Raw genomic sequence first — 17,963 nt, forward strand, 5'->3', positions numbered from 1 at the left:
GAAGAAGGGAGGGAAAAAAGACTGCAGGCACAGAGCGACGGAGTTGATGAGGAATGAGCGTGATGAGAGATTTCAGTAAAGACACTGCTCCTCAGCAAAGAGGTTGCTTGATCTGGGCAGATTCACTATTCGAGCAGCTGAGGTGTGTGTGTGTGTGTGTGTGTGTGTGACAGATACAGATAGAGCGGTGTTTCAGCGTGGAACAGCGGTGGACTGGAATATGAGTCGGGCTGTGATCTCTGACACACACAACCCAAAACCTCTTCATACTGTGTGTATCAACACTGAGGGATGATTTCAAAGGAAACAAAGGAACCCTGCACAGATGTTTATCCTTTCAAATGTTTCTCTCTATTTGACAATGATGTCAACCCACACTAGCTCTTGGTCAAGGTGCTAGGTAGGGATACACGCTAGATACAGTATGTAACTGGAGACGATACTCTCTGTATTGGTGTTCTATAACGGCAGTCAGTCATACTAGAGTCTCCATACAACCTGCTCAGTCAGTTACTACTGGAGAGGAAGGGAGGATAGAGGGATAGAGTAAGCACTTTGTGACATCTGCTTATGTAAAAATGACTTTATAAATATATGCAATTGATTGAGCATGTTTGAAGATGTGAGCATGGAGAAGGATAAAGGAGGGATGGAGTGAGCATGGAGAAGGATAAAGGAGGGATGGAGTGAGCATGGAGAAGGATAAAGGAGGGATGGAGTGAGCATGGAGGAGGATAGAGGGATGGAGTGAGCATGGAGGAGGATAGAGTAGAGATGGAGTGAGGATGGCGTGAGCATGGAGGAGGGATGGAGTGAGCATGGAGGAGGATAGAGGAGGGATGGGGTGAGCATGGAGGAGGGTAGAGATGGAGTGAGCATGGAGGAGGGATGGAGTGAGCATGGAGGAGGATAGAGGGATGGAGTGAGCATGGAGGAGGATAGAGGAGGGATGGGGTGAGCATGGAGGAGGATAGAGTAGAGATGGAGTGAGGATGGAGTGAGCATGGAGGAGGATAGAGGGATGGAGTGAGCATGGAGGAGGATAGAGGAGGGATGGGGTGAGCATGGAGCAGGATAAAGGAGGGATGGAGTGAGCATGGAGAAGGATAAAGGAGGGATGGAGTGAGCATGGAGGAGGATAGAGGGATGGAGTGAGCATGGAGGAGGATAGAGTAGAGATGTAGTGAGGATGGCGTGAGCATGGAGGAGGGATGGAGTGAGCATGGAGGAGGATAGAGGAGGGATGGGGTGAGCATGGAGGAGGGTAGAGATGGAGTGAGCATGGAGGAGGGATGGAGTGAGCATGGAGGAGGATAGAGGGATGGAGTGAGCATGGAGGAGGATAGAGGGATGGGGTGAGCATGGAGGAGGATAGAGTAGAGATGGAGTGAGGATGGAGTGAGCATGGAGGAGGATAGAGGGATGGAGTGAGCATGGAGGAGGATAGAGGAGGGATGGGGTGAGCATGGAGCAGGATAGAGTAGAGATGGAGTGAGCGTGGAGGAGGGATAGAGTGAGCATGGAGGAGGATAAAGGAGGGATGGTGTGAGCATGGAGGAGGATAAAGGAGGGATGGGGTGAGCATGGAGGAGAATAAAGGAGGGATGGAGTGAGCATGGAGGAGGGATGGAGTGAGCATGAAGGAGGATAAAGGAGGGATGGAGTGAGCATGGAGGAGGGATGGGGTGAGCATGGAGGAGGATAAAGGAAGGATGGAGTGAGCGTGGAGGTGGATAGAAGGATGGGGTGAGCATGGAGGGGGATATAGGAGGGATGGAGTGCGCATGGAGGAGGATAGAGGGATGGGGTGAGCATGGAGGAGGATATAGGAGGGATGGAGTGAGCATGGAAGAGGAGGGATGGAGTGAGCATTGAGGATAGAGGGATGGGGTGAGCATGGAGGAGGATAGAGGGATGGGGTGAGCATGGAGGAGGATAGAGGGATGGGGTGAGCATGGAGGAGGATAGAGGGATGGGGTGAGCATGGAGGAGGATATATGAGGGATGGAGTGAGCATGGAAGAGGATAAAGGAGGGATGGAGTGAGCATGGATGAGGATAGAGGCATGGGGTGAGCATTGATGAGGATATAGGCATGGGGTGAGCATGGAAGAGGGATGGAGTGAGCATTGAGGAGGATAGAGGGATGGGGTGAGCATGGAGGAGGATAGAGGGATGGGGTGAGCATAGAGGAGGGATGGGGTGAGCATGGAGGAGGATAGAGGAGGGATGGAGTGAGCGTGGAGGTGGATAGAAGGATGGGGTGAGCATGGAGGGGGATATAGGAGGGATGGAGTGAGCATGGAGGAGGATAGAGGGATGGAGTGAGCATGGAGGAGGATAGGAGGGATGGAGTGAGCATGGAGGAGGGATGGGGTGAGCATGGAGGAGGATAGAGGAGGGATGGGGTGAGCATGGAGGAGGATAGAGGGATGCGGTGAGCATGGAGGAGGATAGAGGAGGGATGGAGTGAGCATGGAGGAGGGATGGGGTGAGCATGGAGGAGGATAGAGGAGGGATGGGGTGAGCATGGAGGAGGATAGAGGGATGCGGTGAGCATGGAGGAGGATAGAGGAGGGATGGAGTGAGCATGGAGGAGGATAGAGGGATGGGGAGAACATTGAGGAGGATATAGGCATGGGGTGAGCATGGAGGAGGATGGAGGGATGGGGTGAGCATGGAGGAGGATAGAGGGATGGGGTGAGCATGGAGGAGGATAGAGGGATGGGGTGAGCATAGAGGAGGGATGGGGTGAGCATAGAGGAGGGATGGTGTGAGCATAGAGGAGGGATGGGGTGAGCATGGAGGAGGATAGAGGAGGGATGGGGTGAGCATGGAGGAGGATAGAGGAGGGATGGGGTGAGCATGGAGGAGGATAGAGGAGGGATGGGGTGTGCATGGAGGAGGAGGGATGGGGTGTGCATGGAAGGAGGATAGAGGAGGGATGGGGTGTGCATGGAAGGAGGATAGAGGAGGGATGGGGTGTGCATGGAGGAGGAGGAGGGATGGGGTGTGCATGGAAGGAGGATAGAGGAGGGATGGGGTGAGCATGGAGGAGGATAGGAGGGATGGGGTGAGCATGGAGGAGGATAGAGGAGGGATGGGGTGAGCGTGGAGGAGGATAGAGGAGGAATGGGGTGGGCATGGAGGAGGATGAAGAAAGAACATGGCCAACTGTATTCTTCTTAGGAAGCATCTGTTTCCTAGTGTTCAGCCAGTCTGTTTCAGAGGATAAGAACCCAATGTTGCTAAACTACATAGAAACACTAACGTTAAAGTTATAAATGACATACAGAATACAGTGGGGCAAAAAAGTATTTAGTCAGCCACCAATTGTGCAAGTTCTCCCACTTAAAAAGATGAGAGAGGCCTGTAATTTTCATCATAGGTACACTTTAACTATAACAAATCCAGAAAATCACATTGTAGGATTTTGAATGAATTTATTTGCAAATTATGATGGAAAATAAGTATTTGGTCAATAACAAAAGTTTATCTCAATACTTTGTTATATACAATGACAGAGGTCAATGGCAATGACAGAGGTCAAATGTTTTCTGTTAGTCTTCACAAGGTTTTCACACACTGTTGCTGGTATTTTGGCCCATTCCTCCATGCAGATCTCTTCTAGAGCAGTGACGTTTTGGGGCTCTTGCTGGGCAACACAGACTTTCAACTCCCTCCAAAGATTTTCTATGGGGTTGAGATCTGGAGACTGGCTAGGCCACTCCAGGACCTTGAAATGCTTCTTACGAAGCCACTCCTTCGTTGCCCGGGCGGTGTGTTTGGGATCATTGTCATGCTGAAAGACCCAGCCACGTTTCATCTTCAATGCCCTTGCTGATGGAAGGAGGTTTTCACTCAAAATCTCCCGATACATGGCCCATTCATTCTTTCCTTTACACGGATCAGTCGTCCTGGTCCCTTTGCAGAAAAACAGCCCCAAAGCATGATGTTTCCACCCCCATGTTTCACAGTAGGTATGGTGTTCTTTGGATGCAACTCAGCATTCTTTGTCCTCCAAACACGACGAGTTGAGTTTTTACCAATTTTTTTTATTTTGGTTTCATCTGACCATATGACATCGACCCAATCTTCTTCTGGATCATCCAAATGCTCTCTAGCAAACCTCAGACGGGCCTGGCCTGGTAGGCTTTGTTACTTTGGTCCCAGCCCTCTGCAGGTCATTCACTAGATCCCCCCCCCGTGTGGTTCTGGGAGTTTTGCTCACCGTTCTTGTGATCATTTTGACCCCACGGGGTGAGATCTTGCGTGGAGCCCAGATTATCAGTGGTCTTGTATGTCTTCCATTTCCTAATAATTGCTCCCACAGTTGATTTCTTCAAACCAAGCTGCTTACCTATTGCAGATTCAGTCTTCCCAGCCTGGTGCAGGTCTACAATTTTGTTTCTGGTGTCCTTTGACAGCTCTTTGGTCTTGGCCATAGTGGATTTTGGAGTGTGACTGTTTGAGGTTGTGGACAGGTGTCTTTTATACTGATAACAAGTTCAAACAGGTGGCATTAATACAGGTAATGAGGAGCCTCTTAAAGAAGAAGTTACAGGTCTGTGAGAGCCAGAAATCTTGCTTGTTTGTTGGTGACCAAATACTTATTTTCCACCATAATTTGCTAATAAATTCATAAAAAATCCTACAATGTGATATTTTTTTTTTTCTGGATTTTTTTTTTCATTTTGTCTGTCATAGTTGAAGTGTACCTATGATGAAAATTACAGGCCTCTCTCATCTTTTTAAGTAGGAGAACTTGTACAATTGTTGGCTGACTAAATACTTTTTTGCCCCACTGTATATTAATCCTGCAATTATACTGACTTTCTCCCTCCCCGATCCCTCTTTCTTTCTCTCTCTACCCCCCAGGCACTCCACCAGTTATACTATGACCCTAACATAGAGAATAAGAACCTGGCCCAGAAGTGGCTGATGCAGGCTCAGGTCTCCCCTCAGGCCTGGCAGTTCTGCTGGGCCCTGCTCTGCCCTGACAAGGTAGGATATACCAGCACACACACACACCAGGGTTTCCATTAGGAAAATGTTGCGCCGGACATTTCACTGGCAGAATGTTCATTTACCGGACATTTAAGAAATTTGCCGGACCCATATGGGTGTGTATCCTGATTAGGGTGTCCACCCACGGTGCTCAGAATGACAGAAATCACATGAATGAACATGCAACTCGAGGATGCAATGGTGTTCATTCTTCTTACCGAATTCTGAAGCGCAATTGTTAGAATAATTGTCCACATTTACATTTCCTCAGCCAATAAGACAAGTAACGAACCGCAACATTTCTAGCCTATGTCAATCTACTATCCCCCATAGTAGAAAAGTTTACAATGAGAAATAAGGCTCATGAAATGGATCAGAGTGTTTAGCTTAAAAGTTGATAAACAATTATTTCTTAACATTATAAGAGCAGCAATGCACACAAGGCACTAGGCTATGCGCAAATGTTTGTTCCATAATGTAATTAGCGGAAAAACACAGTTGTCAAAAGAGCACATGTGAGCGGTTTCATGAGACCGAGATTAAAATATACATTAGAATTTTAGAACGAGTGGAGATCTAAAGATGTAACAACTAACATGGGTTGCTAATATGACTAGGATTGTGCCTTTGGCTTCTGGTCAATGAAAGAAAGTTTATTTGAAAAGCACTAGAACATGAGAAAAACAGGCTACTGGTTTGAATGGTATATGGAAGTCTATATAAAATTGCCTGCACGTTTTGTTTGGATTTTGAATAGGCTACTGTAAAGCAAGGTAACACATGCCTCATAATATGTAGTGAAACGTTAAAGTAAAAATGCTCAGCTCATTGCAAAATGGTGTGTGACGTGCTGAAGCCTGTCTAGTTGCCTATGCACTTGAATGGTAAAGAGTGCTTCAATTACCAGTAAAGAAATAAAAATGGTAGCTCTTTTTAATCATGGCTATGAAAACTGTTTTTAACACGCAATTAGAATTGTAGCACATTTATTTGGATTATAAAAGCAGGTTTCACTCCAGCAGCAAGGAACATGCTGTTTTGATGAGCTATAGCAGCAAGGAACGAGCTGTTTGATGAGCTGTAGCAGCAACGAAGAGCTGTTTGATGAGCTGTAGCAGCAAGGAACGAGCTGTTTGATGAGCTGTAGCAGCAAGGAACGAGCTGTTTGATGAGCTGTAGCAGCAACGAAGAGCTGTTCGATGAGCTGTAGCAGCAAGGAACGAGCTGTTTGATGAGCTGTAGCAGCAACGAAGAGCTGTTTGATGAGCTGTAGCAGCAAGGAACGAGCTGTTTGATGAGCTGTAGCAGCAAGGAACGAGCTGTTTGATGAGCTGTAGCAGCAAGGAACGAGCTGTTTGATGAGCTGTAGCAGCAAGGAACGAGCTGTTTGATGAGCTGTAGCAGCAACGAAGAGCTGTTCGATGAGCTGTAGCAGCAAGGAACGAGCTGTTTGATGAGCTGTAGCAGCAACGAAGAGCTGTTTGATGAGCTGTAGCAGCAAGGAACGAGCTGTTTGAGCTGTAGCAGCAACGAAGAGCTGTTCGATGAGCTGTAGCAGCAAGGAACGAGCTGTTTGATGAGCTGTAGCAGCAACGAAGAGCTGTTCGATGAGCTATAGCAGCAAGGAACGAGCTGTTTGATGAGCTGTAGCAGCAACGAAGAGCTGTTTTGATGAGCTGTAGTAGCAACGAAGAGCTGTTTGATGAGCTGTAGCAGCAGGCAGCTCTTGTGCTACGTCAACTGGTATTTCAATCAATGAATAGGCTAAAAATGCATTTTCACAATGGAATTTATTTTCTTCTCCCAGACAATTGGCCGGTGGCAATTTTATTAATCGACTTTTCAGTTTTTTGGGGGGCCAAAAGCCGGCTATTACCGGCTAACACACAAGCCTTGACACACACACACACCTAACCCTGTCTCTCTCCCTAGGTTCCTGAGATCCAGTACTTTGGGGCTAGTGCCCTCCACACTAAGATATCACGCTACTGGTCTGACATCCCCTCTGACCAGTATGAGACCCTAAAGACTCAACTCTTCTCCCAGATCGCCTGCTTCTCCTCCGGGTCCAAGATGGTGGGTAGATGGATAGATCGGAGGATGAGTAGATGGATGAATTTATTAGATAAGGGATGGGCTACTTTGATGTGTGTGAGGGCCACAAAAAAACATAACTCATCATGAGGGGCCACAGTGGCTCGTGGGTCTGCGTACCCACATTCATACCCCCCCACACCTTGCGAGCAAATCATTTTAGCGGCCCCCTCGTGACAGTGAAGGGAAAGAAAATCTGTTTAAAAATAGCACTTTTACAGCTAATTTCCTGCAATTCTACACATTTTGCCGTAGAGTGGAGGCAAATGTTTGCAGTTTTTAATATGATAACTGATGATCAGTGGGCCCCACCCCGGTCTGTAATTCGACCATGCTTACTACAAGTTTAGATAGCTGGTCGCTAGACTAACTTACTAATTTAAAATGTTTTTGCTGACATGGGCTAATTGAGTGACTGCTGATTCACAACCAAATTTCGAAATTGGACCTTGTACTCTATTATTCTAACTCTCAACAGTAATTTGAGACCATGACAGAGTCCCCCCACCCCCAAAAAACAGTTTTAAAAATTGGTTCACGGGCCACCAGTTGCCCATCCTTGTATTAGATCATTGAAAATACATACAACTGGAGCTAAATGCCTTAAAAACCATCAAGTATAGTAAATAAAACGAAGTCATAGATTACAGTACGTCGTTGTGGTCCTGTTTCCAAGGTGCTGACGCGTCTATGTGTGGCGCTGGCCTCCCTGGCCCTGAACACCATGCCAGAGGCGTGGCCAGGCGCCGTGCCAGAGATGGTACGTGTGTTCCAGGAGGAGGGAGGGGGGGTGGACGGCCGGGCAAGGTGTCTGGCCCTGCTGGAGCTACTGACCGTCCTGCCTGAAGAGTTCCAGACCAGCCGCCTGCCACAGTACCGCAAGGGACAGGTGAGGGACGCGAGAGACTGAGGGGCACCATAGGGCACGACAGACAGACACAAAGACAGACACACATCCATCTACTACTCACCACCCTCTGTCTGTAGGTGCGAGGTGCGTTGGGTCGTGAATGGGGGTCAGTGTGTCCACTCCTCCAGCAGCTGCTGCGTCGAGGGGACAGTCCCGGGGCAGTGAAGGCTCGTGTCCTGCGCTGTCTGTCCTCCTGGGTGCTGCTGGACGTCCCTCTCAGTGAGAGTGAAGGACTGGTGGAGGACTGTTTCACTGCTCTACCAGACCCCGAGCTGTTTGATACCGCCGTGGAGGCTATTGTCAATGCCATATCACAACCCGACTCCCAGAGGTGTGTAGATGGCCAGGGGAGGGTGGGAGTGTGTGCCAACCCAATGACTTCAGACAAACACACAAGGTGACACGCAGCCAGTGTCTGCATTATGGAGGAGGTGGAGGGTATTGTTTTAAAGAGAACCAAGAGAACAACAGATTCAGATATGGAAGACCGAGACAGAGCAGGGATAGGAAGAGCATCAGAGGGAGAGTGAGATGGGAAGGGGGAGATGGCAGCCAAGAGCACAGTGTGGGCATGGGAAGGGTATATGAGAGAAAGAGATACTGTAGAGGGGAAATGGGGATGGAGAGAAAAATACAGGCAACGGAGAGTTGACAGAAATTAAGAATGGAGGAAAGCTGAGGGAGATGGAGGGAATACAGGGAGAGCTAGGAGGGGAGGAGGGAGGGAACAAGGGGGGGAGGCATTTCTCGGTTGGCTGGCATTACCATGGTTACAGAGATGGGGAGCGACGTCATTGAGCTCCAATGGTAGGCACCCAGTAGCCCCTCCCCAAGAGAAAGAGGGCGAGGTAGAGATGGAAAGAGGATGGGAGAGAAAGAAGAATAAGGTAGGAAAAGGTGCAAAATCCACCTATGGGCAGTTCTCACTCACACACACACACAAAGTACTGCTCTAGTCAACCTAATAGCTGGTCTCCTCAACATGTGTTTTTATTGTTCTAAAATAAAGCCAATTTACTGGTGGATGTATGCATATGGCCCTCATATTAGTGCTGGGCGATATATATCAAATTAATTTGATTAATTCCAATGTTATTATTGCAAGAAACACGTTTTTGTAAATATTTTTTTGTTTTTATGAGCGTTTATGTTTTCATTATCTTTTTGGTCTCGTCTCCTTCGCTCCATTCTGACAAGTATAGTAGGCCACTTGATTTCAACATCTTAACAATGTGGATAGGTTAGCTGCTGTTTAAACAGTTGGAGACGAACAGAAGGGTGTGTTCATAACAAAAACGGTTAGCTTGCAATGAGGTATGAGACTTGAAAGCCAGATCAGTGATTATTGCAACAAAAAAATGTTTATATAGCCTAGGTTTAATTTCACAAGCCCTGAATTTATTAGATTATTGTTGACTGATTGAAATGCTTTATATTTTACCTTTTTTATTTGTTTATTTATTTAACCTTTTTTTTTACCAGGTAGGCTAGTTGAGAACAAGTTCTCATTTACAACTGCGACCTGGCCAAGATAAAGCAAAGCAGTTCGACACATACAACAACACAGAGTTACACATGGAATAAACAAAACATACAGTCAATAATACAGTAGAAAAAAAGGCAAAAAGGCAATAAATAGGCCATGGTGGCGAAGTAATTACAATATAGCAATTAAACACTGGAATGGTAGATGTGCAGGAGATGAATGTGCAAGTAGAGATACTGGGGTGCAAAGCAGCAAGATAAATAAATACAGTATGGGGATGAGGTAGTTGGATGGGCTGTTCACAGATGGGCTATGTACAGGTGCAGTGATATGTGAGCTGCTCTGACAGCTGGTGCTTAAAGCTAGTGAGGGAGATATGTGTCTACAGCTTCAGTGATTTTTGCAGTTCGTTCCAGTCATTGGAAGCAGAGAACTGGAAGGAAAGGCGGCCAAAGTAGGAATTGGCTTTGGGGGTGACCAGTGAGATATACCTGCTAGAGCGCGTGCTGCAATGGTGACCAGTGAGCTGAGATAAGGCGGGGCTTTATCTAGCAAAGACTTGTAGATGACCTGGAGCCAGTGGGTTTGGCGACGAGTATGAAGCGAGGGCCAGCCAATGAGAGCGTACAGGTCGCAGTGGTGGGTCGTATATGGGGCTGTGGTGACAAAACGGATGGCACTGTGATAAACTGCATCCAATTTGTTGAGTAGAGTGTTGGAGGCTATTTTGTAAATGACAAAGCCAAAGTCGAGGATCGGTAGGATGGTCAGTTTTATGAGGGTATGTTTGGCAGATAGGAATTGGAGATGTTTAATGTGAGTCTGGAAGGAGAGTTTACAGTCTAACCAGACACCTAGGTATTTGTAGTTGTCCACATGTTCTAAGTCAGAACCGTCCAGAGTAGTGATGCTGGACGGGCAGGTGGGTGCGGGCAGCAATTGGTTGAAGAGCATGCATTTAGTTTTACTTGCATTTAAGAGCTGTTGGAGGCCATGGAGCGAGAGTTGTATGGCATTGAAGCTCGTCTGGAGGTTAGTTAACACAGTGTCCAAGGAAGGGCCAGAAGTATACAGAATGGTGTCGTCTGCGTAGAGGTGGATCAGAGAATCACCAGCAGCAAGAGCGACATCACTGATGTATACAGACAAGAGAGTCGGAAAGAGAATTGAACCCTGTGGCACCCCCATAGAGACTGCCAGAGGTCCGGACAACAGGCCCTCCGATTTGACACACTGAACTCTATCTGAGGAGTCGTTGGTGAACCAGGCGAGGCAGTCATTTGAGAAACCAAGGCTGTTGAGTCTGCCTATAAGGATGCAGTGATTGACAGAGTCGAAAGCCTTGGCCAGGTCGATGAATACGACTGCACAGTATTGTTTCTTATCGATGGCGGTTATGATATCGTTTAGACCTTGAGCGTGGCTGAGGTAAACCCATGACCAGCTCTGAAACCAGATTGCATAGCGGAGAAGGTACGGTGGGATTTGAAATGGTCGGTGATCTGTTTGTTAACTTGGCTTTCGAAGACCTTAGAAAGGCAGGGTAGGATAGATATAGGTCTGTAGCAGTTTGGGTCTAGAGTGTCTCCCCCTTTGAAGAGGGGATGACCGCGGCTGCTTTCCAATCTTGGGGAATCTCAGGCGATATGAACAGGCTAGTAATAGGGGTTGCAACAATTTCAGCAGATCATTTTTGAGAGGGTCCAGATTGTCTAGCACAGCTGATTTGTAGGGGTCCAGATTTTGTAGTTCTTTCAGAACATCAGCTATCTGGATTTGGGTGAAGAAATGGGGGGAGGCTTGGGCGAGTTGCTGTGGGTGGTGCAGGGCTGTTGACCGGGGTAGAAAAGTGCTTATTGAAATGATCAATTATAGTGGATTTATCTTTTAAATGTGCACCAATGCTTATTTCGAGAGAACATTTGTTTTTAAATTAGATATATATTTTGAATGTTTGAAAAAATCTAGATTTTTAGGCCCGAAAACACTCAATTAGATTTGAAAAGGACTAACATTTTGTATATGTGTTTGGCCACACTAGAGTCAGGGCAGAAGGATTATCACTATCTATCCCCAGACAATTAGCTCAATCCTTCCTCCTTTCCTTCACTTAAAATCTTTCTATCTCTCTCCCAGGCTCTCTCTTTCCCCCATTTTCCTCCCTTTCTCTCTCTCTGCCTTTTTCTCTACTCTGCCTATTTCTCCTCCTCCACCTCTCTCCTCCTTTTTAATTACAGTGACGCTCTGAGATGGGGAAATTAGTTGCCTGGCAACAGGATGCAGTTGGACCAATAGCATTCTCCCAAATGACTTGACTGTAATATGGTTAAACAGAGAGAAGGAGAACGGGAGGGAGAAAGGAGAAAGATGGAGGTGAAAAGAGAGAGAGGAGTCTTTCAAATTAATTCGAGTTTTAAGGGGAGGAGAAAGAAATGTGAGAGAGAGAACGGGAAGCGGAGGTCTGTGTGTCTGCGGTAGACAGTCTGTCTCAGTGGAATCTATAGGATGTCAGGTTTCATACAATAGAGAGACACACATATTCATTCCCCAATGCCCTCTGAATAACACATAAATATACAGAAACACACACTAATGCATTAAATAACAGCCCACCCTGGGAGATTTAGTCATCATTCATTTTTAATGGGTTGACTTGGAGATGCAGGTCGTGTACTCTTAGCTGGGGGAAAGGGTTACTTTGTGAAAGCTTGAGTGTGTGAGACAGAAGTAGAGAGAGTGTATTTTGAAGGTCGGGGGAAAGAGGAGGTTTGGAATAGGTGCTTTATGGTAGATTAATACTGTGTGTGTGTGTGGCTTGTTGTCATGCACGTGGTACAGCAGCCTTCATGATAATGTCAATAAGGGGACACATGAATATTCAGTAGTCATTACCAATGACACTGCAAGGTTGGGGGGGAAGAGTGATATTACCCAGAGCAAGTGTGGTTGTGTGTGTGAGCATGCCCAATGCAGACAGCAGGGGAACAGACGTATAGATGTGGGAGAATTAAATATGTGTGTGTGTCTGAGCGAGGGAGAGTGTATGTGGTGGGTGTTTGTATGTGGTGGTTGTGTGTCTGAGTGAGGGAGAGTATATGTGGTGGTTATGTGTCTGAGTGAGGGAGAGTATATGTCGTGGGTGTGTGTCTGAGCGAGGGAGAGTACAGTTGAAGTCGGAAGTTTACATACTCTTAGGTTGGAGTCAACCACTCCACAAATTTCTTGTTAACAAACTATAGTTTTGGCAAGTCGGTTAGGACATCTACTTTGTGAATGACACAAGTCATTTTCCCAACAATTGTTTACAGACAGATTATTTCACTTATTATTCACTGTATCACAATTCCAGTGGGTCAGGAGTTTACATACACTAAGTTGACTGTGCCTTTAAACAGCTTGGAGAATTCCAGAAAATCTCATGGCTTTAGAAGCTTGAGTCAATTGGAGGTGTACCTGTGGATGTATTTCAAGGCCTACCTTCAAAGCTTTTTCAAGGCCTACCTTTGCTTGACATCATGGGAAAATCAAAAGAAATCAGCCAAGACCTCAGAAGAAAAATTGTAGACTTCCACAAGTCTGATTCATCCTTGGGAGCAATTTCCAAATGCCTGAAGGTACCACGTTCATCTGTACAAACAATAGTATGCAAGTATAAACATCATGGGACCACGCAGCCGTCATACCGCTCAGGAAGGATACCCGTTCTGTCTCCTCGAGATGAACGTACTTTGGTGCGAAAAGTGTAAATCAATCCCAGACCAGCAGCAAAGCAAACAGCAAAGGACCTTGTGAAGATGCTGGAGGAAACAGGTACAAAAGTGTCTATATCTACAGTAAAACGAGTCCTATATCGACATGACCTAAAAGGCCACTCAGCAAGGAAGAAGCCACTGTTCCAAAACCGCCATAAAATAGCAAGACTACGGTTTGCAACTGCACATGGGGACAAAGATCATACTTTTTGGAGAAATGTCCTCTGGTCTGATGAAACAAAAATAGAACTGTTTGGACGTAATGACCATCGTTGTGTTTGGAGGAAAAAGGGGGAGGGTTGCAAGCTGAAGAACACCATCCCAGCTGTGAATCAGGGGTGGCAGCATCATGTTGTGGGGGTGCTTTGCTACAGGAGGGACTGGTGCACTTCACCAAATAGATGGCATCATGAGGAGAGAAAATAATGTTGACATATTGAAGCAACATCTCAAGACATCAGTCAGGAAGTTAAAGCTTGGTCGCAAATGGGTCTTCCAAATGGACAATGACCCTAAGCATGCTTCCAAAGTTGGAGCAAAGTGGCTTAAGGACAACAAAGTAAAGGTATTGGAGTGGCCATCACAAAGCCCTGACCTCAAACCTATGGAACATTTGTGGAGAGAACTGAAAAAGCTTGTGTGAGCAAGGAGGCCAACAAACCTGACTCAGTTACACCAGCTCTGTCAGGAGGAATGGGCCAACATTGACCCAACTTTTTGTGGGAAGCTTGTAGAAGGCTACACAAAACATTTGACCCAAGTTAAACAATTTAAAGGCAGTGCTACCAAATACTAATTGAGTGTATGTAAACCTCTGACCCACTGGGAATGTGATGAAAGAAACAAAAGCTGAAATAAATCATTCTCTCTACTATTATTCTGACATTTCACATTCTTAAAATAAAGTGGTGATCCTAACTGACCAAAGACAATGAATTTTTACTTGGATTAAATGACAGGAATTGTGAAAAACTGAGTTTAAATGTATTTGGTTAAGGTGAATATAAACTTCCAACTTCAACTGTATGTGTGTGTCTGAGCGAGGGAGAGTGTATGTGGTGTGTGTGTGTGTGTGTGTGCATCCAGATAGACAATAGATGCATTAGAAAGGGCTGAGACAGCAGAAAGAACAGACCAGAGTAATTGAAGCCTAGAGAAATGAAACAAAGCAACAGAGAGATGTAGCTGCTGAAAAGTAAAGATTGATGTGTTTGTGTGGCTGGGATGGGGTGGGGTGGGGGGGAAGAGGGGGGGATGTGTGCAGCGTGTCTTCACAGGATCAGAGAAAGAATGGCTTGGGAAAAGATTTAGTTTGAAGTAAACAAGACAGCTATACGCCTCCAGTTTTTCTAATAGTACAGTATGTGAACTAACTCTTGTGTGTGTCTCTCTCTTTCTCTCTATCTCTTTCTCCTTCTTTCTCTGCACATCTTTCTGTAGGTATGTGAACACCCTGCTGAAGCTGGTTCCCCAGGTCTTGTCCCTGCAGGAGCAGCTGAGAGAGGCCATCCAGAACGGAGACATGGAGACATCACACGGAATCTGTCGCATTGCTGTCGCACTGGGCGAGAACCACTCCAGGTGTGTGTGTTTGTTGGTCCCCAAAAGGCCCTCACGAGTACACTAAACACAATTGTGTATGCGCTATCCCCTCTAAATCATCAACCTATCATTCCTTTCACTTCCCCTCCTCACACTCCTTGGTGACATAATTGATTAATTATCACAAACCAATCAAGAAATAATCAGATAAGATGACGTGTTCAGCTCCATGTGCAGGCCAACCCTGGTAAACAAGCTGTTGGTTTGTTATTGTGTTGTTCTGCAGGGTCTCGCAAGGCCTCATGTCTCGCTGTGTATGTCAATATCTCCAGTCTGAACCTTTCACCTGTCACTCTATCTAAAGAACCAGCCCTGCCTGTCCCACCCCACCTCACCTCACTCTATCTAGAGAACCTGCCCTGCCTGTCCCACCCCACCTCACTCTATCTAGAGAACCAGCCCAGCCCTGCCTGTCCCACCCCACCCCACCTCACTCTATCTAGAGAACCTGCCCTGCCTGTCCCACCCCACCGCACTCTATCTAGACAACCAGCCCTGCATGTCCCACCCCACCGCACTCTATCTAGAGAACCAGCCCTGCCTGTCCCACCCCACCTCACTCTATCTAGAGAACCAGCCCAGCCCTGCCTGTCCCACCCCACCGCACTCTATCTAGAGAACCAGCCCTGCCTGTCCCACCCCACCTCACTCTATCTAGAGAACCAGCCCTGCCTGTCCCACCCCACCTCACTATCTAGAGAACCAGCCCAGCCCAGCCCTGCCTGTCCCACCCCACCGCACTCTATCTAGAGAACCTGCCCTGCCTGTTCCACCCCACCTCACTCTATCTAGAGAACCTGCCCTGCCTGTCCCACCCCACCTCACTCTATCTAGAGAACCAGCCCAGCCCTGCCTGTCCCACCCCACCTCACCTCACTCTATCTAGTGAACCAGCTCTGCCTGTCCCACCCCACCTCACTCTATCTAGAGAACCAGCCCTGCCTGTCCCACCCCACCTCACTCTATCTAGAGAACCAGCCCTGCCTGTCCCACCCCACCCCACCTCACTCTATCTAGAGAAACAGCCCTGCCTGTCCCACCTCACCTCACTCTCCTTAACTACTGACCTAGTTTACTTGGCTCTGTCCGTTTCTCTCACTTACTCTCTCGCTCCCGTTTTCTCTCTCTCTCTCTCTCTCTCTCTCTCTCTCTCTCTCTCTCTCAGAGCTCTTTTGGAGCAGGTAGAGCACTGGCAGGGTTTTCTGGCTTTGGTCAACATGATCATGTTCTGTACTGGGATACCAGGACACTACCCAGTCAATGAGACGACCAGCTCCCTCACACTCACTTTCTGGTACACACTACAGGTATGCACCCTAACCCCTGCACTGTAACCCAGTCCCCTACACTTTGACCCATGACACTAACGTTACACCCTAACCCCTGCACTGTTACCCAGTCCCCTACACTTTAACCCATGACACTAACGTTACACCCTAACCCCTGCACTGTAACCCAGTCCCCTACACTTTAACCCATGACACTAACGTTACATCCTAACCCCTGCACTGTAACCCAGTCCCCTACACTTTAACCCAGGACACTAACGTTACACCCTAACCCCTGCACTGTAACCCAGTCCCCTACACTTTAACCCATGACACTAACGTTACATCCTAACCCCTGCACTGTAACCCAGTCCCCTACACTTTAACCCAGGTCACTAACGTTACACCCTAACCCCTGCACTGTTACCCAGTCCCCTACACTTTAACCCATGACACTAACGTTACACCCTAACCCCTGCACTGTAATCCAGTCCCCTACACTTTAACCCATGACACTAACGTTACACCTGAACCCCTGCACTGTAACCCAGTCCCCTACACTTTAACCCATGACACTAACGTTACATCCTAACCCCTGCACTGTTACCCAGTCCCCTACACTTTAACCCATGACACTAACGTTACATCCTAACCCCTGCACTGTAACCCAGTCCCCTACACTTTAACCCATGACACTAACGTTACACCCTAACCCCTGCACTGTAACCCAGTCCCCTACACTTTAACCCAGGACACTAACATTACACCCTAACCCCAACTACCCTGTTCAGAATACCATCACTTAACAGCACACACTTTCTCTATTTCCAGGACGACATCATGTCGTTTGACCCTGAGAGACAGGCGGTGTATCTGCAGGTTTATAGACCAGTGTATTTCCAGCTGGTGGATGTTCTGCTGCATAAAGCCCAGTTCCCCTCTGACCAGGAGTATGCATCATGGTCCTCAGATGAGAAGGAACAGTTCAGAATCTACAGGTACACGAGTGTGTGTTTGTGTGTGTGTGTGTGTGAGGATTTGCTGACCTGTCTATTGGTCAGCAGGTGAGTGTGTGTGATTGTACCAGCCTGTAAGTTAAGTGGCAGCTGAGAGGGCACGGATGAAAACATTTGTCTGAGTAACAGATCATCAGATGCTCAGAAGCACATTACTAACAGCACAGTATGAAATCAAGCCCTGCTGTTAGTCCCTGCAGAGTTAAATGGTGCCTTCTATTTCAAATGCTCCGAATACAACAGGTGTAAACCTTACAGTGAAATGCTTACTTATAAGCTCTAACTAACAATGCAGTTTTTAGTAAATACCTACAAAAAAAGTAAGAGATAAGAAAAACAAATAATTAAAGAGCAGCAGTAAAATAACAATAGCGAGGCTATATACAGGGGGTACCGGTGCGGGGGCACCGGTGTCGTGGCAATTGAGGTAATATGTACATGTAGGCAGAGTTATTAAAGTGACTATGCATAGATAATAACAGAGAGTAGCAGCAGTGTAGAAGAAGGGGGTGCAAATAATATGGGTAGCCATTTGATTAGCTGTTCAGGAGTCTTATGGCTTGGGTGTAGAAGCTGTTTAGAAGCCTCTTGGTCCTAGACTTGTCGCTCCGGTACAGCTTGCCGTGCGGTAGCAGAGAGAACTGTCTATGACTAGGGTGGCTGGAGTCTTTGACAATTTTTTTGGACCTTCCTCTGACACCGCCTGGTATAGAGGTCCTGGATGGCAGGAAGCTTTGCCCCGGTGATGTACTGGGCCATACGCACTACCCTCTGTAGTGCCTTGCGATCAGATCAGAGGCCGAGCAGTTGCCATACCAGGCAGTGATGC

At 47.1% G+C, this 17,963-nt stretch overlaps 1 protein-coding gene across 2 annotated transcripts in view; it reads left to right on the forward strand.

Moving 5' to 3' along the window:
• The window catches only part of ipo13b (importin 13b), a 55,937-nt gene that overhangs the window by 21,203 nt on the left and 16,771 nt on the right, over positions 1 to 17,963 (forward strand). For both annotated transcript variants that reach the window (XM_031785938.1, XM_031785939.1), the window contains 7 exons: positions 4,878 to 5,003; positions 6,939 to 7,082; positions 7,777 to 7,989; positions 8,088 to 8,341; positions 14,689 to 14,829; positions 16,016 to 16,157; positions 16,950 to 17,116. In XM_031785938.1, coding sequence (XP_031641798.1) covers positions 4,878 to 5,003; positions 6,939 to 7,082; positions 7,777 to 7,989; positions 8,088 to 8,341; positions 14,689 to 14,829; positions 16,016 to 16,157; positions 16,950 to 17,116 — 1,187 coding nt within the window. The remainder of the gene's footprint in view (positions 1 to 4,877; positions 5,004 to 6,938; positions 7,083 to 7,776; positions 7,990 to 8,087; positions 8,342 to 14,688; positions 14,830 to 16,015; positions 16,158 to 16,949; positions 17,117 to 17,963) is intronic.

This window comes from Oncorhynchus kisutch, linkage group LG13 (assembly GCF_002021735.2).
Source record: "Oncorhynchus kisutch isolate 150728-3 linkage group LG13, Okis_V2, whole genome shotgun sequence".
Taxonomy (NCBI): domain Eukaryota; kingdom Metazoa; phylum Chordata; class Actinopteri; order Salmoniformes; family Salmonidae; genus Oncorhynchus; species Oncorhynchus kisutch.